This window comes from Telopea speciosissima, chromosome 9 (genome assembly GCF_018873765.1).
Source record: "Telopea speciosissima isolate NSW1024214 ecotype Mountain lineage chromosome 9, Tspe_v1, whole genome shotgun sequence".
Taxonomy (NCBI): domain Eukaryota; kingdom Viridiplantae; phylum Streptophyta; class Magnoliopsida; order Proteales; family Proteaceae; genus Telopea; species Telopea speciosissima.
The window spans coordinates 55,219,070-55,244,806 of NC_057924.1; the positions used below are offsets into that span (position 1 = coordinate 55,219,070).

General features: G+C 38.0%; 2 protein-coding genes and 1 long non-coding RNA gene across 4 annotated transcripts; 1 reads left to right on the forward strand and 2 right to left on the reverse strand.

Moving 5' to 3' along the window:
• Positions 1 to 2,338: 2,338 nt before the first annotated feature.
• LOC122639310 lies at positions 2,339 to 17,057 on the forward strand. Its single transcript, XM_043832136.1, has 4 exons — positions 2,339 to 2,723; positions 9,436 to 9,600; positions 11,995 to 12,048; positions 16,937 to 17,057. Exons 1-3 carry the CDS (start codon positions 2,399 to 2,401, stop codon positions 12,030 to 12,032), a joined length of 528 nt encoding a protein of 175 aa, XP_043688071.1. The 5' UTR covers positions 2,339 to 2,398; the 3' UTR covers positions 12,033 to 12,048; positions 16,937 to 17,057.
• Positions 7,726 to 20,951, reverse strand: LOC122639311. Of its 2 annotated transcripts, none has more exons than XR_006329497.1 (3): positions 20,437 to 20,951; positions 18,799 to 18,803; positions 7,726 to 7,737 (listed from the first exon to the last, which is right to left on the reverse strand). It is a non-coding gene; the product is annotated as an uncharacterized LOC122639311 (long non-coding RNA). The 2 variants fall into 2 exon arrangements; XR_006329496.1 differs by lacking the exon at positions 7,726 to 7,737 and adding an exon at positions 11,126 to 11,138.
• Positions 20,952 to 22,212: 1,261 nt separating this feature from the next.
• Positions 22,213 to 24,231, reverse strand: LOC122640546 (oxygen-evolving enhancer protein 2, chloroplastic-like). The gene is made up of 4 exons (XM_043833768.1): positions 23,924 to 24,231; positions 23,121 to 23,353; positions 22,715 to 22,765; positions 22,213 to 22,578 (listed from the first exon to the last, which is right to left on the reverse strand). The coding sequence occupies exons 1-4, from the start codon at positions 24,162 to 24,164 to the stop codon at positions 22,318 to 22,320; spliced, it is 786 nt and encodes a 261-aa protein (XP_043689703.1). The 5' UTR covers positions 24,165 to 24,231; the 3' UTR covers positions 22,213 to 22,317.
• Positions 24,232 to 25,737: the final 1,506 nt, after the last annotated feature.

Here is a 25,737-nt window from a genome sequence, read left to right on the forward strand (position 1 = left end):
CGACACAGTGTCCGAAAAATAAAGCTGAGAGGGATGAAATGAAGAAGGTGCCTTATGCTAGCGTACTTAATAGTATCATGTATGCTCAGGTCTGTACCAGACCAGATATTGCTTTTGTGAAGGGACTTCTTGGCATGTATCAGCCAGATCCTTGTCTTAGCCACTGGGTTGCTGCCAAGAAAGTATTGAGATACTTGAAGGGGACAAGAGATTATATGCTGACTTACAGACACGTTCCTGAACTCAAGCTAGTGGGGTATACAGACTTTGACTTTGCTAGTTGTGGGGATGACAGAAAATCCACATCAGGTTATGTTTTCTTGATGGCAGGAGGGGCAGTATCATGAAATAGTAAAAAGCAGACATTGGTGACCACTTTGACTATGCAAGCAGAGTTTGTAGCATGCTATGGGGCTGCTACTCAGGCTATTTGGCTCAGAAATCTCATAAAGGAGTTGACTATTGTAGATTTTGTGGATAGACCCATCCAGATATATTGTGATGACTCTGCTTTGTGTAGGTTATAAACAACAATAAAGGACTTAGAGGGTCTAAACACATGGGGGTCAAGTATTTGACCATAAAGGAGAGAGTAAAGGAAGGTGACATTGCAGTAGAGCATATTGATACAGATGATATGGTTGTAGATCCCCTAACCAAAGGTCTTTGCCCTTGTGTTTTTTAGAGACATGTCATGAGCATGGGCTTAGTTGCATAATGGGATGTGGTTAGTTAGTGGAAGTTTGATTTATTTTGCTTCATTGTAATTTAAAGTTTCTTTTCATCTGTATTTTTACCTTATGGTAAACTTTGATTTATATATATATCAGGTGTCATTGCATGCAGTTTCTTTTAAACACATGAGTGTTTTATTTATTGACATGATGTATATATTTTTTATTTTAAAGTCTTAAGGAATGTGTTAACCTTAAGCAAGGCTGGGGCATTAAGTTGTTAGCCTAAAGGTATGTCTTGTAACACATAAAGTATAACTCGAGTTATTTCTGATGAGACATACAGATTCATTAGAATCACAAAGTTTATTTCTCTAGTGAGCCTGTGCCACTTAAAGAAGAGAAATTTTGAACTGATAAATGGATAATACATAAGGAATCACTACGTGAGTATTATCTCATTGCGACACTACCACATTGCATCCATGTTAGTAGAGTTGAGGGCTCTCGTGACCATGGAAGGCTCTGTGTCGCTTGATCATAGATACAGTTACCTCCATGATTCGGTGTCCAAAACTCTATGGGATAGGATTGATTTTTTAATATGACCTCTAGACCAATTTATTTTAAAAATTGTGCACATAAAGATTTCTTAAAGAGTTGTTAGCTTGTGATTTGTTTTGGTCAAAACTAATTTTAAATCCTTTTAAAAATAAGAAATTTAATGTAAGTCCAAGTGAGAGAATGTTAAAATTTTAGTTCTAATAAAATTTCATATGGACATAATTAAATTCCTAAACCAGGTTAATTAGGGTTTTGGTCTAATAAAGTGGGGTCATTAAGTTATATTAGAAGTCTAATGTGGACTGGCTTAGTGTGGGCCAGATAGATTCCTATTGGGACTGTGATAAGTCAGACCTTATAGGGATTACTATATAAAGAGAGCTAGGTCCCCCCTCTACCTATCACAACTTATTATTCTCAATTGCTATTGAGAAGTGCATTTTTGAAAGAGAGGGAGATATTCAGTGTTCGTCATCCCTGCGCATTCGGTATTCTCATCAAGTCAGTTACTTTGGGAATAGAGAGGAAGCACCTAGATCTTTGTTCTTTATTTTTCGCTGCAATCATCATCACTATGGATGCGAAACAAAGTTGGTGGTTCTATTCCTGTTTTCTATCATTTATTTGATTGTATTCTTGAACGCTCTATGGAGATCATGGCTTTTGGGATTTTGTCCCTATTCGGATCGATTTATTCTAACACCAACTTCCCTACCTCTCATGATAAAAATCGTGCAAGCTCCAAGTTCCATGCTACAATATTAGGTTGATTGATGATATTAACGGATTGCGTGAATGGTTTAGGGTTATGCATTCATTCATCATGTTAGAGAAACCAATAATTGTGCTAATTTCTTGGTGAGATTTCTACATTCTTACCAAGAGATCCATCTGTGTATAGAAAGTCTTCCCGAGGCCCTTTCCCCTCTAATACGCAAAGATGCCAAGGGGAAGAAATTTTTAGGTTGTAAATCCCATATATTCATTATTCTATTAATATAAACTCACCAATTTTACAAAAAAAACAAGCATATTGCTTCAAAAAGAACACCAACAACCATATGACTTAACCGTTAAACCCAACCCCCCAAACCCAACGCCATCAACCTCTCTCTCTCTTCTCTTCCAAACCTACTCAGTAAAACCAGCTCCGAGTGATTATGGACTCCCCTTCTTCTTCTCCAACACCAATTTTGGCGGCAGATGATCTATCTCCTGAGCAATCTCGGCCTTCGGAAACCCTAGATACAGATAACAATGATGCTGTTTCTAGTCAAGAGACTCAGAACAAGTCCGAGCCTTCCACTTCCTCCTCATTTGCTTCCAATGTTGCGGAATCTGAACTCAGTCTTCAGAGTTCAGAGGCTTTGGCTAAAGGGATTTCTTCTTTGCTTGGTTCATTGATTAAGGATTTTGATTGTAAAGCTGAAAATGCGGCTAAAAGCCAGGACCAGCTCTGTTCTGCGATTGATCGACTTACCAGAGGTATTCTTCCTTGTCATACTCTATCTTCTGATTTTGAGATCTGCATGTTGATTAATTCATTAAGTTTGAAGATTTCTTCCCTTCCCCCCCACCCTCTTAATTAATCTTACAATTGATTTTGTGTTCGATGTTTAAGACTTCCGTAGGCTTTTTTCTGTAAGGTTGTTTCTTTGATCAATTGAGTCTTACATGTAGATTGAGAGAACTCAGTAATTTTGCCTACCTCAAATTACAGAGGGGACTCGATTGATCTGTAGTTTTTGTTTCCCACACACAAATGAATGAATCATATTCTTGTTGATTTTGTTGCTGCATGTTGGTTGCACTTGTCTCCTATCTTTCGTTTGAATTATTGTTTTTATTAAATGGTTTGGTGTATGACATTCAAGAGATTCTTATACTTATTTTCCTTATATTTTTTATTTGATCAAGAGGATTTAAATGCAATAAAGCAATTAGCTTAGCTGATTAGTTGCTTCCATGCTTGGAAATTGCATGTTGATTGTTTAGGTGGGCTACACACATCTTCCTTTACAAAAATTTTGAATGGAACATAAAGTAATTAATTCCAACTTCAAGCTCACTTTTGAAAGCATAAAATTCTAATAGAACACTGGATTATACCTCTGTCGTTTGTTTATGCATATGGCATATGACAGAAATTTAGGAAGGGGGCGTGAGGGGTTATTTTATGGCGAATTGCCCTTTTGGGTGGAATTTGGCATAATCTTAGTTCCGCTTTCTACACATTATGCATGCTTGTCAGTTTAGACTTCCAAATTTAGCTTCAGAGCCTGGACATCTGGACTTCCATTAATCGATTTCATTCCTTGTATTTCAAATGTAAGATTAATGTTTCACCATTCTTTTCATTCATATCAAGAAAAACTGGCAAGAAAAAAAAAAGTCCATTCGTATTAAGAAAAAAAAAAGCCCATTCGTTGGAAGTTTAGGATCATCTGGTGTTTTGCAATTCTCAGAATATGGCTGGTTCAGAGTTAGGTGATCCAACATTTGGATAGCTGCGGTTGCTAACTACACGAGGCTTGGTTTCAGTCTCAGTCCTTTGACTACCCAGCTAAGGTCTTTTTTTTTTACTTCCTAAAATAGAATTGTGGGAGGTTTGTAAGACTGTATCGTTCAAAATTTTCATTGCTTGAGTTCAAAACTTGAATTGCTCATCTCTATGTCTCCCTGTAGGTTGGCTGGTGTTTGTCTTGATAAGGCAATAAAAATGGGTTATTTCGGGGTAATTAATGGAAATTTTCTCATCAAGACTGGAAACTAAATTTGAAGATGTTGATTTTCTTCAGATGTTGTGCTGGCACAATTTCATTATGCAATCTCAATGGCCAGGACTTACACCATGATGACACAAAACTGCTAGTCCATTGCTTTAATGTTCTTATTGCATTCATTAAACAACTTCTCTAGAGTCACAACCAGCATGAAAGTAACATAATATTGATGGATTGACCCTACTACTTCTTGAAAGTTGTCAGTGTGGGCTGTTCAATCATTACTAGTGATGTTTCCAACACATATGTTGCCCTTCCCATTTTGTTGGAGTGAAGCCATGATAAGTGGTACTTTTGTGGGGCTCAACAGAGGGTATAGACTATCTGCCAAGACAACAGAGTGAACCACCTCATGTGATGCTAAATCAATTGTTAAGGAAGTGGTTGAGGCATGATATGATGAAGATGGTATCCATGTACTACCTGAATAAGATGCTTTAAAGGGTCAAAGTACTTGTTGTGCTGTTATTATGTATTTCTTTCAATGATTTTCCCAAAAAATGGTCTGAAATGGCTCTGTTGATGGGACTCTAGAGAGTTTCAAAATCTCATGCAGCCATTGAAACATTAGTACCATGTGATGTTGATGTTCATGGCAACCTACAGATGCCTCGGAAGTTGACATTTTTACTGATGTCTAGTCCTGTAAGATCTGCCTGTGATGGAATTGAATAATCCTGCGGGGGCCTGAAGGGTTAGAGTTGCAAAGGAAGGATGCTTTAACTCAGTCCTGTCCTTGTTTGGGCTCCCCCCCCCCCCCCCCCCCCCCCCCCCCCCCCCCCCACACCCCCATCTACTTGTGTGATGTGATTCCATGCTGACCTCATTGCTGTCTAATTTGAGAATAGGTGAATCTCTAATCTTTGCCCTGTAATAGAGGTCAGCTTCTTTTAATCTATCACCTTGTCTGGCTCTCTTTTTCTTCATGTTATTGCTGTAGTTCTTGTTAGTTTTTTTTTTTTTTGGATGAAGAAAAATTATATTACGAGAAAGAAAGAAGGAATATACAGGTCCGAGGGCAAACAAAAAAAGAGAAGTAGAAGCGAGCCTAGGTTAGGGGGGAGCCGGCTGCAATAGGGAAATGGGAAGACTCCAGGAGACAACAATGAGTCTGTTCCTTGGGGAATCGCTTACAGTTTTTTTTTTTTTTTTTTTGGGGGGGGGGGGGGTGGGAGGCAAGCTTGGTGAAAACCTCAAAGAAGATGGTGTTTCAAATCTTGTCAAAAGGGCGGGAATTTAGAGTCCATCTCCGAAGGTTGAGCCACATCCAAATGTGAGAGATAGCAGCACAGAAGGCTACTTGCTGGCGATGTCACAAATAGTCTTCCCTTCAAAAATCATGTCGATCCAGAGCCATTCTATGTGGAGAGGGAACACTCTTCTTCTGCCAGGCCAGCAATGACTCAGACCTTTCTTCCAAATAGCGGCGGCAAATGGGCAGTAGAAGAAGAGATGGTCCAAGTCTTCTTATCAATTCCAACAAAGGCGGCAAGAAGGGGGAAACCTGTTAAGGACTTGGGTCTCATCCTCAAAAGCTAGACGTTAAGGAGAGGGTGCCCAAGTACCTATTAACCCACCCACATCCCCTTTCATCCGATGTGGGATTATTCTTTTTGCTTTATGCATAGATATCCCAACAATCTCCCCTTACATGCGGATGGCAAACACGTGGAGCCTGAGATCCCGATCTCCCCCTCCACACGGGAGATGACGTGGAGCCTGAGATCAAACCTTGAAAATCCTCGGCCAAACGGGAATTTCCATGCCCCGGCTCTGATACCACTTGTTAAGAACTTGGGTCTCATCCTCAAAAGCTAACCGTTAAGGAGAGGGTGCCCAAGTAACTTTTAACCAACCCACATCCCCTTTCATATCCGATGTGGGATTATTCTTTTTGCCTTATACTTGAATATTCCCACAGGACCTAGATATGACGGCGGACGAGGAAAGCCTGAGTAGGGAGGCAGTTGGAGAGGGCTCTCCAGGTGGTAAAGCTGTGACAGATGCGACCTTTGAACCAAACAATCTTGTGCTATGGGGAGGTGGGATCTTTGTGCCTTACAAGGTCCCAAGTAGGATGGGAGCTGAGAGTGCCTGTAGCAGAGGGGAGCCAAAGGAAATTATCTCCTCTACCTTGGTGACCGGGGGGGAGGGGGGAGGGAGCTCCAGATGTCCGAGAGTGAAGGGGAGGAGGGGGGAGCCAAACAATCTTGTTAGTTTATTCTAATGGAAACCCCAAAATTTGAATTCTTCTTACTTTATTTCCTTATTTAAATGATATGGGTAAATCACAAAAGTGTGCTTATTTTAATGGAACTAAGCCTTAAGTTGGGTTACATATGTGTGTTGGCCTTGGTCCTAGGGGTTTTTTTATAGCTCACTTTAATTGGGTTTTGTTATAATAGGCCACTTTGATTGTCCTAAACTAAGGGTAGGACCTAGGACTACAAGATTAGTCAAATAGGATAACTTTAATCAAAATTTGTGGGATAGGATTATTTAAGTCCTTTTTATGTTAAAAGTTATATAAGTTAAGTATTAGAGTTATTAGAAATTTGAGTCCAGATCTCATTATAAGTCTATATTCTGTTCTTTAGAGGGTCAGTTCATGAAATCTATATATAGATGCAGTGGCCTACGGCCTCTCACCCACAAATTTAATGTTTAATATTTTTATTTATTTTTTTATTTTTTTTGAGCTGTGGTTTGCGTGGATTCAATGGTTGTCTGGGTGGATTCTTAGAGTTACTTGGTGGATTCCAAGGAGGTTTCAGGTGGATTTCTGACCTGTGCTATCTGTACTCTTATTTTACTTCATTCTTTGATAAACAGGTCAGTTTACTCCATTCTTTAAGTACCTGCAGCACCCCTGTTTTCCACATACATTCAGGTTCTATTCTACTTCAGATATTTCTCTGAATACTGCAGTTTTGCTTCAAATTCTGCATACTAGTTCCTGGAAATTTTCTCTCTGAATTTCTGATTTGTTTTGCTGAGGTTGAACTGCTGGAATACTGTTTCTAGTACTGCTATTAGTTTGAGTAGGGGGTATCAACTAATAGTCTGTTTTGGCTATTCAAAGTAGAAGTACGAATTCAAATCTTTTTAGGATTTTTATGGAGTCAGTTTATGAAATCTATATATAGATGTAGTGGACTATGGTCTCTCACCCACAAATTTTATGTATGTATATATATATATATATATATATATATATATATAACTGTGGTTTGCGGTGGATTTCATGTTTGTCTGAGTGAATTCATAGAGTTATTCTTGGTGGATTCCAAGAGGGTTTCAGGTGGATTCCTAGCCTGTTCGATCTGTACTCTTATTTTACTTTATTCTATCATAAACAGGTCAGTTTACTCCATTCTTCAAGTACCTGCATCACCCCTGTTTTCCACCTATGTTCAGCTAATATTTTACTTCAGATATTTCTCTGAATAGCTTGTTTTCACAAGCTATTATGATTCTCTTTTTTCGGAGAGAATTTCCAGACCTATTCTGTTATTAGATACAACCACTCAACCAGAAAATCAGACAATTCTGATTTCTCTGCATCGAGTTATTTACTCTATAATTTGACGTAATTCTCTGTTTTGGTGATCCTTGTTCTGTTGTATGGGAACTGTATTTGCAATAGTAAAATTTCCTATTCCTGTAGTTCTTGTGCCCTATTTTTCCATTTCTGAACACAACAGGCTTTCCAAAACCTGAAGGATCACTAAATTGTCTCAATTCTACCAAAGATTAGTTATTTCCTGATTCAAAATTTTAACTACACTTTCTAAGCTTCTATAGCTTCAGTAAATTTCTTCAATGCCCATGAAATTGGGTATTCGTGAAAACCTAGCTACGTCCAATGTGTTAAATATCAGTATCGGTCAGCTTATTGGAATGGTGGTTTCAAGGAGCCGTTAAGAGACACAAGATACGATTAAGATATGTATGGATAAGGTTAGGATACATGCAAACTACTCTCGTAAAGCATAATACACCAGGAATAGGTAGTAAATAGGTCTGACCATGGGACGCTAGGTGGTCGGATCCAATATCTGCCACATGGCAGATCAATTAGGTCCCAAATTTTGTGTATTACTATGTTTAATGATACCTTGATTACCTGTCAATTTTGAACTCAATCAAAGTCATGTGGCAGTATAAAGCTTTGAAGATCCATTATATTTTGGAAAATAAATGGATGGCTTAAAATAGAAGAGAAAGATGCAATCCATGGCTGGTAAATGATCGAGTTTTGCTGTGAAAATTTACATGTAACCCATCTACACCATGCCCTTCCTATTCAACGGTTGGATTTCCCAAATCATCCTTCCATGTGGTATCATTCAATTCTATTTAAATCTCCCAAAATATTTGTTTTCCAAAATTTCATTTACATGGTCCATTTCAAAAAGGTTCATCCAATGTTCCACCATTTTAAGCCATGTGGACAATTGCTTTTTTAACCATCTGACCTGTGGATTAGTTATACGCCTTATGGATTAGCCACGTGTCATATTTCAGACTCAAAAGCAATCAAATAACCTAATATCTATGTCCATGCCTCCTTGTAGACTGTTGTTTTCATCTGTCCATATTCATCAATGCATCATCCTTTAGTCAGACTTTCAAAGCTTTATTTTGCAACACGGTGAACTCTGCCTATGCTGAAACTTGGCATGCAGGCAGGGTCATTGAGCCTACCTGTCGACAAGATTTGTGCTCCATCCATTTTTCCATGTCGTAGATATTTGGGATGTGCGACTAAGCTTATCAAAACTGGCCGTTCAGGGAATCTTTGCCTTGTTTGTTTTGGTGTAGACAGGTCAAGTTTGGTGGCAGAATTAATTTCTAACTTATTCTAAAATTTGAGCGACATAAACCTTTTCCTTTGTGGATTTTCATTAAATTTTTTTTTATTTTTGGTCTAAATGCACGTTTCAGTTGAACTAATAATTTTGATCAACTGTGTATTTTATAGTCTCTCTGTTTTTTCTTGTCACTTTACAGGTATCATCTTGGGTTTACCAAATTCTTTGCATTTTCCATTATGATCCTTTGCCGATTCTAGTGTTGACCAAACTGAAATATTTTGACCAATATCACATAATTCATATCCCTGCAACGAAAACCATACCCAATAATTTTCAAACTGCACCTTGATCATAGTACAGGCTAGAACCTGACAAATAACAGATGGAGCAACCATTTTCCTGACTTGTCTGACAGTCCAAGTTACAATTATATGTATGTTTCCTTAGCTGATGATATTATAGGACTTCTTGCTTCGTGCCTTCGTGTAAGTTAAACTCTTGTTTCATTGTGGTTTCCTGGTCTTCCTACTATAGCATTATTGTTGCTGAAATATAATTGTGTTTTGTGTGACATACTCCCACTTTGCATGTTGGCAGAGCTTGATCAACTATTAGAAGATGCACCCTTGCCATGCATCATGCAACATGCAGCCAGGATTTCAGGTGTTCGTAAGAGAGTATCGTCATTGAACTCACTTTTAAAATCAATCCAACGGCGTATTGATAATATAGATCAGATGTTATCTGCCGGCTTATCACATGGTATCATGACATTTTCTATAGATTTCATTTCCCTGTTTCTTGTATCTCTCCTTCTTATAAAATATGGGTAGGACTGGGACTTGATTTTATGTTGCCTCTTTGCTTTCAATGTATAAATTGGGTAAGCTCAGCTCATATAAACTCAACTAAGCTTTATCCCATTAATTGGGGTTGGTTTCAAGATTCCTGCGTCATTAAATAACAAACTTTCAGAATCTTTGCTAAAATGTTGTAGTAAGCCTACAGACAAATTGAAAATCCCCATTATAACCTTGTTCGTACTTAATTACAGAACAATCCCTGGACCACAAAACTAAACTTGACTCCTATTGTGTGCCTATGATTTAAATACCCTAGAATGACCTACGGCAATTAACCATATAAAGCATACAGAATTCATGCTATTTTTTCTTCCTCTCATAGCGCTTGGATTCCTATCATTTTTAGCCTATAGATGTTACATCTGTTTCTATATCCAACCTTGTAAATACCCAATACCTACTGGTCACCTGTCGTATCGTTCAATAAATTTGAACTTTTTAATGGTAGTGGCAATACAGACTATGCAACAAGTACAACTTAGCCTTTTGCTAAATATGTTCAGATGATTGCTTGGACAAGAAATGAAATTGATTTAGTGATTCCTTGGAGGTTGTTGGTGCCTGTGAGATCTTGAGGCATGATAGCTTAGAATACAAAAGAGTTTCTATATGTTAAGAGATTCAAAGGTTTATGTTATAGTTCATTAGCTTAAGAATAAGTTTTTGAAGCCATACTTCATCTAATTTGTTGGTATCTGCTGGGTACTTGATGGATTGCAGATATTCTAGATTGGTCTAAGAGCAAAATTCTTCAGCACATCCATTTATTGACTGTGAATGAAGTTACATCTGGACCCTAATAATCAAGCAATCGCTGTTATTAGTTAATTGGTTACTCATTTTTAGACCCATAGAAGTAGGCATGATCATCAGGTAATTATGCTTAGAACCTGAAATTCAAGATATTTTTTTTTATTGTTATACTTGGGCTATATACAGTTCTTTTTCTGTTGGCATTTGCCAATGAGAGAGAGAGAGTCTCAGTCTGGCTACAATAAACTCAACCCAAGTAAAAATAAAAACAGTGCTGAATCCAGGCTTAAGGGGCTAGTTTTCGGCCACAAAGAGCTTGCTTCAACAAACATACATGATTTGGAAGTTCAAAAGAAGCACAGAGGTTGTTTCATGTAGATGGTCTCTTTGATAACCTGTTACGAAAGCTTTTTTTTAGCATTTGTTGTTGAACCATCCAATTATTGTTGATCATGACTGTTACAACCATTGTTCCATAAGCTGGAGCTGTTAAGGGCTAAAACAATGTATATTAACACACAATAACAACCCCCCGGTACATGCAGCCCCCCTCCCACCCCCATGCACGGCTCCGCATATGACACCATCATGTGGTGGTGCCATCACATGGCACCAAGGGGCACAAGGCGTCGGGGCACAACAACATGCAACACAAACCACTCGCACTTACCAGAGATCAAACACCTGACTTCCTGGCTCTAATACCATGTGACAACCACTTATCCCAAAAATTCGATTTGTTTGGTAAGGACTATAACAATGACTATAACATGTATATCAACATACAATAACAGACTATGTGAAGAAAAATGAATTGTAGAAAGGTTGGCTTTAGACATAAAATTTCAATTAGAATCATAAGCCTATATCTAACCTGTAGCAACTAGTGTTTCTTTGAAACACTCAATGGATCCATTAGTGTCAAGCTTTGTTGTTTTGTTTATCCATCTTTCTTTTAAACTTTTCTTTCCAACATTTTACATTTACTCACATCTTCAAAAGTTTTTGTCTGGCCATTACATCTTTACATAAATAACCATTACATCTTCAGAAGTTCAATTGTAGGTTTTTGAGTTGATCTGACTTCTGAGTTGAATACCATTACATCTTTCACAAATTCAATTATGAAGGAGGGAGAAATTTGTAACCTGGTTGACCAAATACTTGGGCATATGGAATTGGGAACCATCTGTTTTTTCTGTCTTTTCTGTAGTATCTTTTCGGTTGCCTTTCTTTTCCAATATTTTGTAGTTCCTGTTAGCATTGATGGCTATCTAACATAAATTTCTTGGACTATTGTTTTCTTTATGAATAATTTATCTTCATGATTATCTTCTTTCTTTCTTTTGTTTTCTCTATAATTCAATAAAAAATGGAGACTAACTTTTGTTTTGAATCAAAATCTTGACCTCATCCCTGACTCTCTTTGGAGATGTCCTGTGTTCTTTTTATTTCTTTTTGGTCTTTCTTCACATTCCTAATTTCAATCTTGTTTCTGAGTACTTTATTGTTTACTTATAAACTTAATCATACTTTACAGGAAAAACAACTGCAGAAAATGCTATGAAACATGAATAGTGACTGGGTACTGCAGGTATGTTCCTTTGATATTAATTATTCTTCTGCTAAATTGTCAGATGCTTCTTTTCTTTTGGAAAAAGAATACAAGACTAGGTTGAACTAAGACTAAAGTATGGAGGAAAACTTAAAAGAAAACAGAGTGCAATTGCATTTATTGTGGTTCTCGGATAGAGCAGGTCAGGGGTATGTCAGGTGGTAAAAAGGGAATTAAAATGAGGTTCATCAGTTGGAATTGATGGTTTTCTTATGCTACAGACTGATATACCAAGATTGGGAGCAATCTCAATTGAAAATATGAGAAGTTATGAAGAAGGTGTTGAACAATGGCGGTCATTGAGAGGAGGGGGAATCAGTGATTTAAAAAGTCTTTTCTCTTTTGTTGCTTAGCTGACTTAACTGTTCTTCCCTGGCTCGTAATGAACTATGCTGCTCTGTCATATACTTGTTTACCCTTAATATTTATTTCACATTCAAACACAAACCATCCTGCAAGCACACAACCACAGCTCGCAATCGCTGGGTTACCTGGTCAGTGACCAGTCTCTACAAGGTAGCACAAAAATATATATACACGTATGTCCACCTCACGAAAGTCAATGCAGATAAAAGATAAACAACAAACAGCCACCACAGAGCACACCCACAACACAAGATATTTATGTGGTACGGCACATGCCTACATCTATGGAGCAATGCCTCAAATGGGGCTCAATACACTACTCTTTTAGTCAGCTACAAGTGACAAGGAGCTTCGACCCCTGATTTACCCAGTACCAACTAGGAGGAGCGCTACAATGCCTCACTTTAGGTAGCTTCAACCCCTTTGTCCAGCACCCACTGAACACCCCAGTACAATAAACAAGAATGAGCTTATAAATGATTGCCCTACAATGCAAGCACAAGCTAGTCTAGGTATACAATACATCAACCTAGATCTAGGACATACGGAGTACAAAAATACCCTTTCTCTATTTCAATTATTGGTACTCTAGGAAGGTCTGAGTCACCAACCGCAACTTTGATGGTCATTGGAATCTTCAACTAACTCTCTGATGGGAGGAACTTGATTATTCAAGTAGACATGTGCTTGTGGGGGGACTCCTTTTTCTTCTTTTCTCTTGGGAGTTTCAGTGTTTACAACACTCAAATTTAGATTATAAAGCACCCAAAAATGCAACTAAAATCGGACCAAGTCAAACCATGATTTATATCATCTGCGCACTATCGGAAAAACGAGCATATCTCACTCATCCGGTGTCGGATTGACTTGATTCTGGTGGCATTGGAAAGAAGACTTGAATTTCTACAACTTTCATGTTTTGAGATTTTACCTCAAAAAAATGCACCACAATTTACTGTTTGTGCAAACAGAGTATTCTGGTCATATTATGCTGCATTCACATTAAAGATCATAACTTCTTTGATCGGACTCGTATTGAGCCGATCATGAGTCATATGAAAGTAGACTTGAAGCTATCACATGTTTTGAGTTTCAACCAAGACACAAGGAAGACCTTGAAAAAAGCATCGCAAGTTGATGTATGTGCAAAAACTGGGTTCTGCAGAAGTTACTGTTCACTTTTGCATTTGGACAGAATCAGCTATACTGAAGCCGGATGCCTGAACACTTCCCACTTAAACAGACGAATCTCTCTCGTCTAATCTCCGATTGACCCAATTCTTTTTCCACATGAAAGATGGCTCAAAGGCAATAACTTTCGTGTTTACACCTTCAGCTCAAGTTCAGTGCATGGGTTCCAAAATCTGATGCAAATGCTGAAACTGCTACCTGAAGCATACACGCAATGCCCAGAGATCAAGTCATAACTTCCCAGTCTGATACTGGATTGATGTGATTTAATAAAAAATTGTTGGAAAGTTTCTACATTTCTCATGTTTTCGGATCCTACAAACCAACTAAAGGACAGCTCAAAAAATCCCTGAAACTGTTGTATCGTGTACTGAACAGAATATGGGCATCATGCACGACATCTGCATTCGAGATCATAGCTCCCTTATCCAAGCTCGGATTGACCAGATTCTTGAGGCATTGTGAAGCCAACTCATATTACTAGAGCTTTGTAGTTTTGGGCTTCAAAAAATCCCAGTGAAGGACATCTCAAAGCACCTGTAAAGTTACTGGTCCAACACAAACTTGTACTCTTCCTCACATAACTGCATCTTTCATCTTCGGCAACACCACTTCCCCTTTGGCAACACACCTCATGTACTCAAGGGCTTACAACTGTCACTTCACCATGCCAAAAACAACAAGCCTCTCATCACCTGCTCAACCGCTGACACACCATGAACAACAAATCTACAAGCTGCTGCCCACTGCATTGACAACTGTATATGATGCAAATGAGGATTGTGCAACTATTACATGGCTACCCTGGTCTTCTAGCCTAGCTGACCATATGTCATGCCATCAATATTGCTTTGTCTGTCAACCAAGCTCAACTATGTCAGCCCATAAAATCAGAAGCGTACAACTGGCCAACACCTTCATCAAGTTGCTCACCTGACACTGGTAAACCTCTCAATGCTCTTGCATTCTTGGTCAACTCACTGCACTGTTTGCTCAGTCAACTTATGCACGCTCTGTTTTTTTCTGAGTGTGTTGACAACAATTACAACACTAGCACAATGCATCCTGTGCTCAACAGAAGTGGACTGAAATGAAGAGAAAAGAAGACGTTTATGGATCTGTGTAGAAGTAAAAAAAGAAAAGAAAAACTCACACTCGTACGAGTGAAACAGCAGATCGAGATGAGACAAAGTAGGGGTCTGAAAGAGCTATGGTTAATTCCATTTCCATAAATGTTGATCGAAAGCCCTGTTTTTCTACCGAGATCACAAACAACCTTGAGCAATTTTCCTGCCCAGACATTGATTGAGGATAGAAAGAAGAATAAGAGAAGTAGGTGAACTAGAAGATGGGGAAGAACTAACAGAGATTTAAGAAAGAAGAACCAGAAGAAGAGATTGACTAGGTAGAAAAGATAAAACAGTAGCATCAGAATGCTCACCAGTTGCTAACACTGAAAATCAACTTTCTTTAATTCAACTCTCCACCAAATCAATAGATACTTTATTTTTGGGGTGAAAAATCGATAGATACTATGGCATATATTTTAGACTTACTCAACTGGACCCAAGTTAACTAACTAAATCTTTCCTTAGGAACTCAGTAAATTTGTAAATAGAAATTTCCTGTTGTGTAACAATTTGGGAACCAAGGAAACCAAAAAAAAAAAATGCAAACTCCTCTAGAATTTCTGGAAACGCTAACAAAATAGAAACTAATTTGCTTCACCAAGAGACTAAATAAAGAAATGAAAAGCTTAATTAGATTCTAACAAAAGACGCATCTCATGCATGGCTGATACCCCACATATTTGGACTCATATAATTGGTTCATCAAAATAAAGTCCCCAAAAATAGTTGGCCTATAACCCATATGACCCATTTAGGACTTAAAATGAAGCCTACTGAGCCCAATCAAATTATGCTGCCCTGCTTCATTCGGTTGTTGGTTCATAAAACTTGAACTACCCTTATTCAGTACTTTGTCTCTAGTTCTTTAGTTCTTATCCTTATTCATTACTTAATGGTGCTGCCTTAAATTTCTGGACTGTCAATTTGTCTCTCTAGGGCCATTCTACATCATTAAATCTCTTTCCCTGCTCTGAATTTCATGATTTCATTGGCTACAATGTCTTCTGCTGCCATCATCTTTCATTTTATTTTCTTCTTTTGTGTCCCTTCCAGCTATTCAGTGATCTGTCATAGTTCATATGTATCCATGAGTGTATCAAAATTTTTGTTTTTGACTCCTAACAAATTATATAGCATCAACCAAACAGCTAAACTGTAATGCATAGGCAATTGAATACATAGATTATTCAGTTGAGGCAGTGTCAGCCAAGGGAAAATAACGAAGCACTAGCATGTGGGTAGATTCTTAGTTCTAGCAGGAATTTAGGTAGTCAAGTTGTGGGTCAGTTTCTTTTCTTATTCTTTGGTTTGGAGTCTTAGTAGTAGTCTCCTAGTACATGAAAGAGTCGTAGTTACTTCTCTGTCATTTCATGAAGTAGATTCCAAGTCCTAGTGCTATTTGGAGTTGCCAATGGGCAATTGTGCCAGGTCTGTTTTGATGTTTTCCTTTGTGATTGTTGAATTCTAGTTTAGAGAAGGACAGCAATTTAGGAGTTAGTCTGTTCAAAGTCTATAGATACTAATAAGTTTCCGGTTCAGTTCAGCTGTTTGGATTCATAGCGGGCTTGGGTGGATTGATGGATTCTCAAGTTATGGCCAATCTTGCTCTTCTATCCCCATCTTCTAGTTTATTTTGCTTCAGTTCAATTCCTCAATCATCAGGTCAGTTTTCTAATTTCCATTATATACCTGCGGCATCCCTGGTTTTTTTACTTCTATTTTGTCAATTTTCTGTTTGTCGCATCTGTTAGAATACTAGTCCTATCGTTCTCATAGTCCATAGTCAATTAATTGTGTTATCATTATATTCTAATTCTGTGAACTTACTCGACTTAGTTTATCAGATATCATCTTCCATGCCTCTGCCCTGTTTTGCATATCTATCCACATCAGTCCCATTGACCCCACAAACCATGAGAGAAATTTGGGATATTTACTCAAACTGAAGAGCTGATTATCAGGAACATTTGACTTGAGGTTTAAGTGCAATAGATTAGTATTTTCTGATATATTCGATTTATCTTATAGTTACTCGAATTTGGTCTTTTTAAATATCTGCTTTATTTCTGTTTTCTGTATATTCGCTGTTATTACATCCTGTTCTGCCATCTAGTAATACATCATCTAGTTTCTTCCCATTCTTGTGTCTTTAGTTTTCCATATCTATTCTGTTTCCCTAGAGTTCTACTTGCAGGTCGTATTCTCTAAATCCTAATTCTGGGGTATTGGGTTATTGATCTGCATTACAATGCTTTTGCATCAGATGTCAGATTGAAGTTTGAATTCCTGCATAGATGCATCTTACTCCTCCTGGTCATCCCAGTCCGTAAAGAACCCTTCCCCCAACACTCTTATAGCAAAGAAAAGAATATTTTATGAGTATATGGCAATTTTCATTGGCATAAGGTATGCCATGACCTATATCTGAGAAAAAAAGAAATGTAAATGGAGGGAAGGGGGAAAAAGAAAAGGCAAAAAATGTGAACAATTACAGTTTAGAGTCCAGTCTTTATTGGCATAAATTACAATCGATTTGCAGAGTTATCTATCTACCCATATACCCTTCTTACTAAGCAATAAGAATGAGAAAGCCCTTTTTTTTTTTCTTATTCAGATACACCCAGAAAATAAATTCTTTATTCAGAGAATTTAATATTGGATTGATTAGTAGATGGTGGTGTTCTAATATTAGGAAATTAATTAAATTGTCAGATCTAGAGGCCAATGCTGGGATATAGCTCATTTCACATTTGTGACCTACATTTTGCTGCAACTGATTGTATCATATGATGGTGATATTCTTGCTGAAGGAGAAGTGTCAGTCTGGTCCTACATGCAAAAGCAAAGAAGTGTTAGTCACTTCCAAATTGCGGAATTGGATAATTAATTTGTACATAGGAACTAACCTGATTGTCAGTCTGGAGAGACTAATCTTCTTTTTTGCGATGATTCCAGTGTGGTTAATCCATCCAGTGTTGATTGTATCTTGTCCTTCCAGGCAAAATTTTTGGTCTTACTGTTGAAGAGGCATGTCTACATTCCTTATTTTGGATAAGTCTTACTTTTTTAATATTTTTGGTGAGGTTTGGGTGATACTGTTTATTTTCAAGATCCCCTGTAATTTATTTATGTAATTTGTTTGAAGCCAATAATACCAAAAGCAGGTTGTAACTATTCATCTAGGTCAATACGTTCTGTTGATTTTATCTACTGATTCAATCATCAAATTTCGAGTTTTGTTGGTGAATTCAACTTTGTTTCTAGTCTCGTAGACCATAGCTAGAGTATCTATATAGCAGTTTACCATTTGATTACTTGACTAGAAGTCTAGATTGGCGAGGAACCCCATTAAATAGTCCTAATGATTCAGCTTTGTGCTGTTCATGAAAGCACAAATGATAATAAGCTGATAATTATGTTCATTTTGAATTTCTCTTTCATGAAAGCATTGGATGATTTCATCTCGTCAACTCTATGACATTTAAATGCATTTACCTGGGCTTTAGAATGTTTGATATTCTTAGATCACCTATTATATAACTCTTGAAAATGTTAGGAGTTCATGATGTTCACACTTTATTTCTTCACCTTTCAAAACATATTTTGCTACTAGGAGGCATTTTCATGAACAAATGCCTTGTTCAGCACACACAGCAATCTTCAAATTACATACTTAGCCACAGGAAATAATCTTTGGATTTCCTCAAAACAGGATAAAACAACACCCATTTTAGGTTATGACTTTGCAATTTGGCAATTTCTTGAACCTGGAATTATCAGAAGGGTCCTTGTATCCAGGTTTTTTCCACGACTGGTACTGAGATAAAATTTGATGTGGGTCGGATCTAAAGACCAATGACACACTGGGAGTGGGGACCCGATAAATTATCAGACCTGCGGCTCAAATTACTGACTGTTTTATTAACTGTTCATCAAAATTATCAAAGATTTACTTGGGTCTGCCTTCATTTTTAAGACCCATTCGGGATCCAGATAATCCATGTAGCAGTGCAGGTTAATAATGTGGGAGTATTCATTGTACATTGGCTGGCCCATGGAGCAGTTAAATCTGATTTTCAGTTACAGCCATTGCTTTCTTCTTATCTTTCATCTTGTGTAATAGAAACTCTCATTGTCACCAATGTGACTTTTGACCTGTAAAAAGTTCAAAATTCCTCATCCTGATGTAGACGTTGGTTGGTCCATGTGATGAAGGATCTCATACCCACTTCATAAGTCAAATTTCAGCTGGAACAATATAAAAAGTGTTTAAAAAAAGTGAGTTTTAGTTCAATGAAATTTTAAGGATGATGTTTCATTGCCCCTTAGCAACAGTTTTTGCAGAGGATGGAGTATTTCTGAGAATATTCTTATTGCACATGAAATGTTTGACCACATTAAAGGCATAACATTTGAGATGGAGCTCTTGGCAACCTTCAAGTTACACATGAAGAAGGTATATGAAAAGATTGAATGGCAGTTCCTCTATGTTATGCCATTGAAGTTGGGTCTCTATGAAAAGTGGATTAGGTTGATTGAGCAGTGTGATAGTATTGTATCTTACTCCTTTTTCACTAATGGAATGCAGAAGGGTTCTCTCATTTCCATCTAGGGTTTTGAGGCAGGGTGACCCTCTCTCCCCCTTGTTCATTTTGTGCTAAGAGTGTCTTACTTAACTAATCTCAGCTGCAGTATCTCAAGGCCATATTCAAGGCATTGGTATAAGAAGAGGTAGTCCACAAATTATCCAGTCCCTTTTCACTGATGACACCTTGCTATTCCTTAGACTTTCTTTGAGCTCTCTTTGGTTTCTCAAAAACCCATTGAGCCTCTTCTGTGAAGCGTCAAGTCAGGCTATAAATCTGCAGAAAGCCTCGGCCTCCTTTAGCCTAAACACTCCTATTAGACTCCGGAGAATATTTGCTAGAATTATTGAGGTGGAGAGCATCTCCTTTCCAGGGACATACTTGGGGCTCCCTTCTCTTGTGGGTAAGAGGAAGATGGCCACCTTCCGAGACATCAAGGATAGGACCTTGAACATGATTGCAGGTTGGAAGGGAAAGATGTTATCATCTACAGGAAAAGAAGTTCTGTTGAAGGCTGTGGCGACTGCCACCCCCTCCTACTCCTTGTCGCATGTCAAGCTCCCAAATGGCATGTTGGATGAAATGAACAAAGAGCAATGCAGATTTTTTTGGGAATAGAAGAACGAAAGGAAGATTCATTAGGTTGCTTGGATACCCTTTGTTTACCAAAATTGGATGGTGGGCTTGGATTTTATGGTCTTCTCATCTAGAATTTGGCATTTTTGGCAAAGCTAAGGTGACAGATCCTCTAGAACCAGAATTCCCTATGGGCTCGTCTCTTCAGCAATATCTATTTTTCAAATGAGAACTTTTTCCATACGCATCCAGCTCCTACCCTTCCTGGGCTTGGCAGAGTATTTTGAAAGGCAGGGGCTTTTTGGCTAGGGAGCTTGCTTTGGATCATGGGATATGGGAGAAACATTAATATTTGGAGGGATCCATGGATCCCATCTCTCCCTGACTTCGGATTAGCTCCCCCCGCCCCATCCCCTTGCTTGTCCCTCTGTTTGAGTTGTTAATTTGCTTACTCCGACTAGTTCTTGGGATGTCCCAAAGTTGAGGTCCCTATTTTCTTATACAAATATTCAAATTACCAGCTTCCCCATAAGCAGCATCGGCCGGCGAAACTTTGGCGGCAACAGCCGCAGCACCGATGAGAATTGTGAGAGCCAATCAGCGGGAGATGGTGGCGTTGTCGTCATCGTCATGGATTGCCTGCTTTTGGGCTTTGCAGACTAGCTGGATGGGCTTGAAGATTGGCACAGGGCGGTGTGGAGAGGATCTAGTGGGGGTGGAGAGTACTGCATGATGGTGGAGGAAAGATGAGGTTGAGGCCATTGAGTCACTCTCACACTCCTCTCCCTTAATTCTTTGTTTCTTTCTTATCTGTTCTAAGCTATCAGATTTGAAGGATTCCGATTGCTTGTAATTGGAAGAAAGTAAGGGTTCATTTGTGATGTGAAGGAAAATGGTTGGTTTTGGATTTGGGATCTGGAAGTGGTTAATGTGAAGATGAGATTTTTTGTGGTGGATAAGGTTATAGAGGTCTTGAGTGGTGCCACGTGGCATCAAATCAATTTTTGTTGAAGAGAAGGTGTTGATTGGTAGAACTTTTGTTCGGTACCACTAGTGTTGTACACGTCATAAAGTTGTAGAAAAAAAACAGTTTTTTTTTTTGGGTAAAAAAGAAAGAAGTTGAAAAGGTATCATTATAGGTATTTTTATCTGCTCCATTTTCTGCTCGCTCCATTATAAGTCCATCATTATAGGTTGTGATTTTTATAATTATCCTGCTCAATTATGTATGTGTTAAGTATCTATACCATTTACCTTTTTGTATTATGGTCCCTGTATTTGCTTAGGTTTAACGAATTTAATGATACCTGTATTAGTTTTAGAATGTATACCAACACCTGTACTATAACGTATGTATATATGAAGATACAAATTTTTAATTAATACGTTGACTGAAATTCAAAGGCCTGGATTTCATTATTCCTATCCGGCAGTTTATCCGTAAATTGGCTGAAAATATTCCCATTCACCACGCGAGGGAGAGAAACTTAGTCCTAATGAAATTATAATGATGTTTCATATCAGTTTATTAGGAAAAGTATCTTTGAGCCTAAGGTGTTTCATATGCCCTTGCACATATGATTTTAGGAAAAAATATCCTTGTTAGGTTGTGTGTAGCCCATGCCCATACACAGTACCATGCGAAATGACCACCATGCCCCCTAAAATGAAAAAATCCCCCTTGATGCCCCTACATGCACTCTCATTGGCCTCGTGCTTGTGCAGGGTCTGTGCAACCTGGCAGCGATCTTCTACCCATGATTTTATTATTTCTTTTTTCTTTCCTATAAAAAAAAAAACTGGATAAAAAATCATTGTGAGAAGGTATAGGAAATGATGTAGGCTTAGAGAACCCTTTTCCTAATTTATTGTAAGGAAGTGGTTCTCTATCCGGGAGCCTATGCTAGTGCTCCCTGCGCTAGCACTCCCTGTGCCTATCTCTCTCCTTCCCCAAACAAGGGGCAATGATGTTTTTTACAAGGAAGGAGAGAGATAGAAACATAGGAGCACTGGCCTAGGCCACAGTCTCGTGTAGAGTTTTTTTTTTCTTTTATTAAATGTTTCTATGTGTCACATTTAAAAAAATAAAAATAAAAACTTTTCATTTAGGTTTCATTTGTTTTGTCATGAAATATTTTACAAGATTTATTAAAAATCAATTCAAAATTGTATAAGAATGAGAAAGGGGAAAATGTTTTACTGAAATGCAATACAAAAAGCTGAAACATAGCATTTATTTCAAAATTCTGATGCCAATGACCATGGTTTAATCATGTATATAGCTCTCATTAGTCAATTCCCTCAAATTGAGAATTTCTTGAACTAAAACATGAAGTCCCTAATAACATTTTTTGATCATTTACAAATTTTAAGTCAAAACATACCCACATTTATATTCTCTAAGCAACACTGAAAGAACTTGTAGCACTCTCAACAAACTTCCTTGCTCCCTTGAACCATCTCTTATCTCCTGCTTGCGCTTTGCATATGTAGAGCTTCCCATCCGACACCGTCGCCGAAATTAGTTGGTGTTTACCGCCTTCATCTCCGTCCGCCGTCCTCGTCAAAACACTTACACTGTAATATTGTTTCCCACCGATCACCGGCGTCGAAGTCTCCAATATATTTGCAGTTGCAACAGCATCAGAATCAAAACCACCCTAAAAACAAAAACAATCTCATACAATTAAAGTCATAATTGTTTAGTTGTTCATCTCTAAAATGTGATTCTACTTTGATTGATCTTCTAAGCAGAATAGAATTATTATCAATAATATTTCTCATTTGCAATTTTACCTCAGAATCAGTTTTGCCAAAGTAAGACTGCTTCCCCAGCAAATAGTCCACCTGCACAGTCACAATATAGCATAGTAGTTAGCGTAAAAACCCAATTTTTTGCTATTTTACTTGGTAACAAATAGCTGAAACATCATCACCAAACGGACCTTATTAGGTCATATTATAAAAATTACAAAACTACCCTTGGATATAAATATTTTCCCAATCTGAAATAAGTCCCAAAATTCAAAACAAGCATGATGGTTATAGAAGTAATGCATAGTTGCAACCTCAAATTCCTGCTTATATCCTAGAATATATTCGAGAATTGGAGGTTGTGTTTTGTATGCAAAACTTGGAATGCATTCTAGGTCGATTTCGCATTCTAAGATCGAGAAAAACAAGAAATTATTGGTGAAGTTACCTTAGAAAGAAATTCTTCCGGTGGGCCGAAATCTGTGATCGACTTCTTATCGGTTGGTTGAACAAGGACCGAAATATTGCTAGTGATGTCGAAGTTATCTTCATATCTCAGAACCTGCCCAGGGTACTCAACCTCTTTGCTAGGGTTCCATTTTGCTGGAATCAACAATTTGAATCCATCTCCATTGTAGGGTAAGAAATCAGTGTTTGCCTTTGGCTTACCAAACACATTGGCTGCAATTAACCAAAACCCATTTAATCACTGACGAGGGCATTTCAGTCAAAAAATATTAGGTGCCCATATTTTAAAAAGTGTACGGATTTGGCTCCTATCCTGCAGTGGCAAGAGCTGGAGCATCCAGCCCATGGAAACCACCCCAAAACAGGGGGTTGGGTGGTCATTTCACTTGTAGGGCCCAGGTGAGACCCACCTGTGAAATGACCACCCTACCCCTGTTTTTACTGTTGTTTAGTTGTGCTGGACGCTACAGCTCCCGCCACTGAATGTATCACATACTAGAAATGGTCAATTCTCAAAATCTTCTTGTACAAATCTTTGATCAAAGCTAATATCTATAATAACAATAATAATTGAGTTTTTCTTCAACCACGGTGAATGGGCGTAGGGCTTCAGATGCGTGTGGGAGGATATCAAGAGGGTATTTTGGAGAACATACTAAAACTCTACAGGATTTGTAAACCCCTGAATAGTGTGGTGAACCTTCACCACGCACCTTCACTGCGTGGTGAAAGAAAACTTTGTCTTAGTGATGATGATGATGAAGAATTAAATTTACAAATTACCAGCTTCCCCATAAGCAGCATCGGCCGGCGAAACTTTAGTGGCGACGGCCGCAGCACCGATTAGAACTGTGAGAGCCAATCGGCGGGAGACGGCGGCATTGCCATCATCATCCTGGATTGCCTGCTTTTGGGCCCTGCAGACTAGCTGCGTGGGCTTGAAGATTGGCACAGGACGCTGTGAAGAGGATCTAGTGGGGGTGGAGAGTGCATGGTGGTGAAGGAAACATGAGGTAGAGGCCATTGATTCACACTCACACTCTCCCCTTAGTTTTTTTTTTCTTATCTGTTCTAAGATAACAAATTTGAAGGATTGCTGATTGGTTGTGATTGGAAGAAAGAAAAGGTTCGTTTGTGATGTGTGAAGGAAAATTGTTGGTTATGGTTGGTTTCGGATTTGGGATGTGGAAGTGGGTGATGAGAAGATGAGATTTTTGGTAGTGGATAAGGTTATAGATAGGATCTCAATCGGATCGGTTTCGTTTATTCAATCCTATTTTGGGTCGGTTTACATTTTGACAATGTGAAATCAAAATCAAATCGAATAGGAATCAATCAAAATCAGAAGGGGTTTGTTTTTTCAAATGCCCCTCTTAAATTGCTCATACGTACAAATGTATTTTTGAATTTTTATTATTTTCAAATGCATCCCTATTTTCCAAATTTTGTAACACTTGTGTCCAATCCGTTAGTCTGGGATGTTAGACGTTAGTTTCAAGAAATTTAATGACCAACCCACTAAATTAAAGAGTAAAGTGATCAAATTGCCCTCATTTTCCCCAAACGTTTATTTGATTTTTAGTTTCAAATCCTAAACAATTTGAGGAAGATGAGGGCAATTTGATCACTTTACTCTTTAATTTTGGTGGATTTTTATCATAAGGTCATTTTGATTATTAGATACCTTGAAACTAACGTCTCAGATTCATGTATGAAATCAAAATCGAATCATTTTTATACAGTATGATTCGATTTAATCATAAACGATCGGTTTTGGTTCTAGTCTAGTGCCACATGGCATCACATCAGATTTTATTGAAGAAAAGGTTTTGATTGGTGGAAGTTTTGCTCGGTACCAATAGTGTTCTACACATCATAAAGTTGTAGGAATAAGATAGTTGAAGGGGGTATCATTGTAAATAAGCCAAAAAATAAAATACCAAAAATGCCCTTATTGTAATTTTAACTGTCCTATGAAGGGAGACTTGATGTGATGACCCTGACTAATGGAGAAGAGAACATGTAAATAATTATCAAAAATTTTGATCAAATCTTGTATCATATAGCTCATTGTGTGTGAAACCTTTCTCTTATAGTCTTATGTATTTATTTTCTAAAATTGATATGTTGATCGTCATCACCCTTTTGGTTAAAACTTAACACATTATTCTATGGCTTTAATAGGAAAGTCCTATGTCCTGAAATTAATTCATCAAATTGATGATAAAATCCACGGACGTTCCAGTGGACATTATGAACTTGTTACACAACAACCCCTTAGAGGAAGAGCCAAGCAGGGGGGACAATGGGTAGAAGAAATGGAAGTTTGGGCTCTAAAAGGATTTGGTGTTGCTCATATTTTACAAGAAATGCTTACTTATAAATCTGATCATGTGTTTGAGAGGGCGAGAGAAAGATTCAACAATGACAGTGTGGGCATCCTTTTCCCTTCAGTAAAATATGGAGAAACGTTCTCTATGGGGTAGTGTACCGTCCACGTCCAGACATAGAAAGGGCAAAATGACTACTCCACCCCCATGATGTCAACCTACGCTCTTTTCATTGTGGAGGGGTCATGCTTCCCCGCAAAAAATGCC

What these genes read in the sequence shown, in the direction of transcription:
- LOC122639310 (XM_043832136.1), top strand. Translation starts at nt 2,399, where the DNA reads ATGGACTCCCCTTCTTCTTCTCCAACACCAATTTTGGCGGCAGATGAT. An exon ending in GATTGATCGACTTACCAGAG is followed by an intron (nt 2,724 to 9,435) that starts GTATTCTTCCTT and finishes GCATGTTGGCAG; the next exon opens with AGCTTGATCAACTATTAGAA. An exon ending in ATCTGCCGGCTTATCACATG is followed by an intron (nt 9,601 to 11,994) that starts GTATCATGACAT and finishes CATACTTTACAG; the next exon opens with GAAAAACAACTGCAGAAAAT.
- LOC122640546 (XM_043833768.1), bottom strand. Translation starts at nt 24,164, where the DNA reads ATGGCCTCTACCTCATGTTTCCTTCACCACCATGCACTCTCCACCCCC. An exon ending in TGCTGCTTATGGGGAAGCTG is followed by an intron (nt 23,354 to 23,923) that starts GTAATTTGTAAA and finishes GGTTAATTGCAG; the next exon opens with CCAATGTGTTTGGTAAGCCA. An exon ending in CGGAAGAATTTCTTTCTAAG is followed by an intron (nt 22,766 to 23,120) that starts GTAACTTCACCA and finishes GTGACTGTGCAG; the next exon opens with GTGGACTATTTGCTGGGGAA.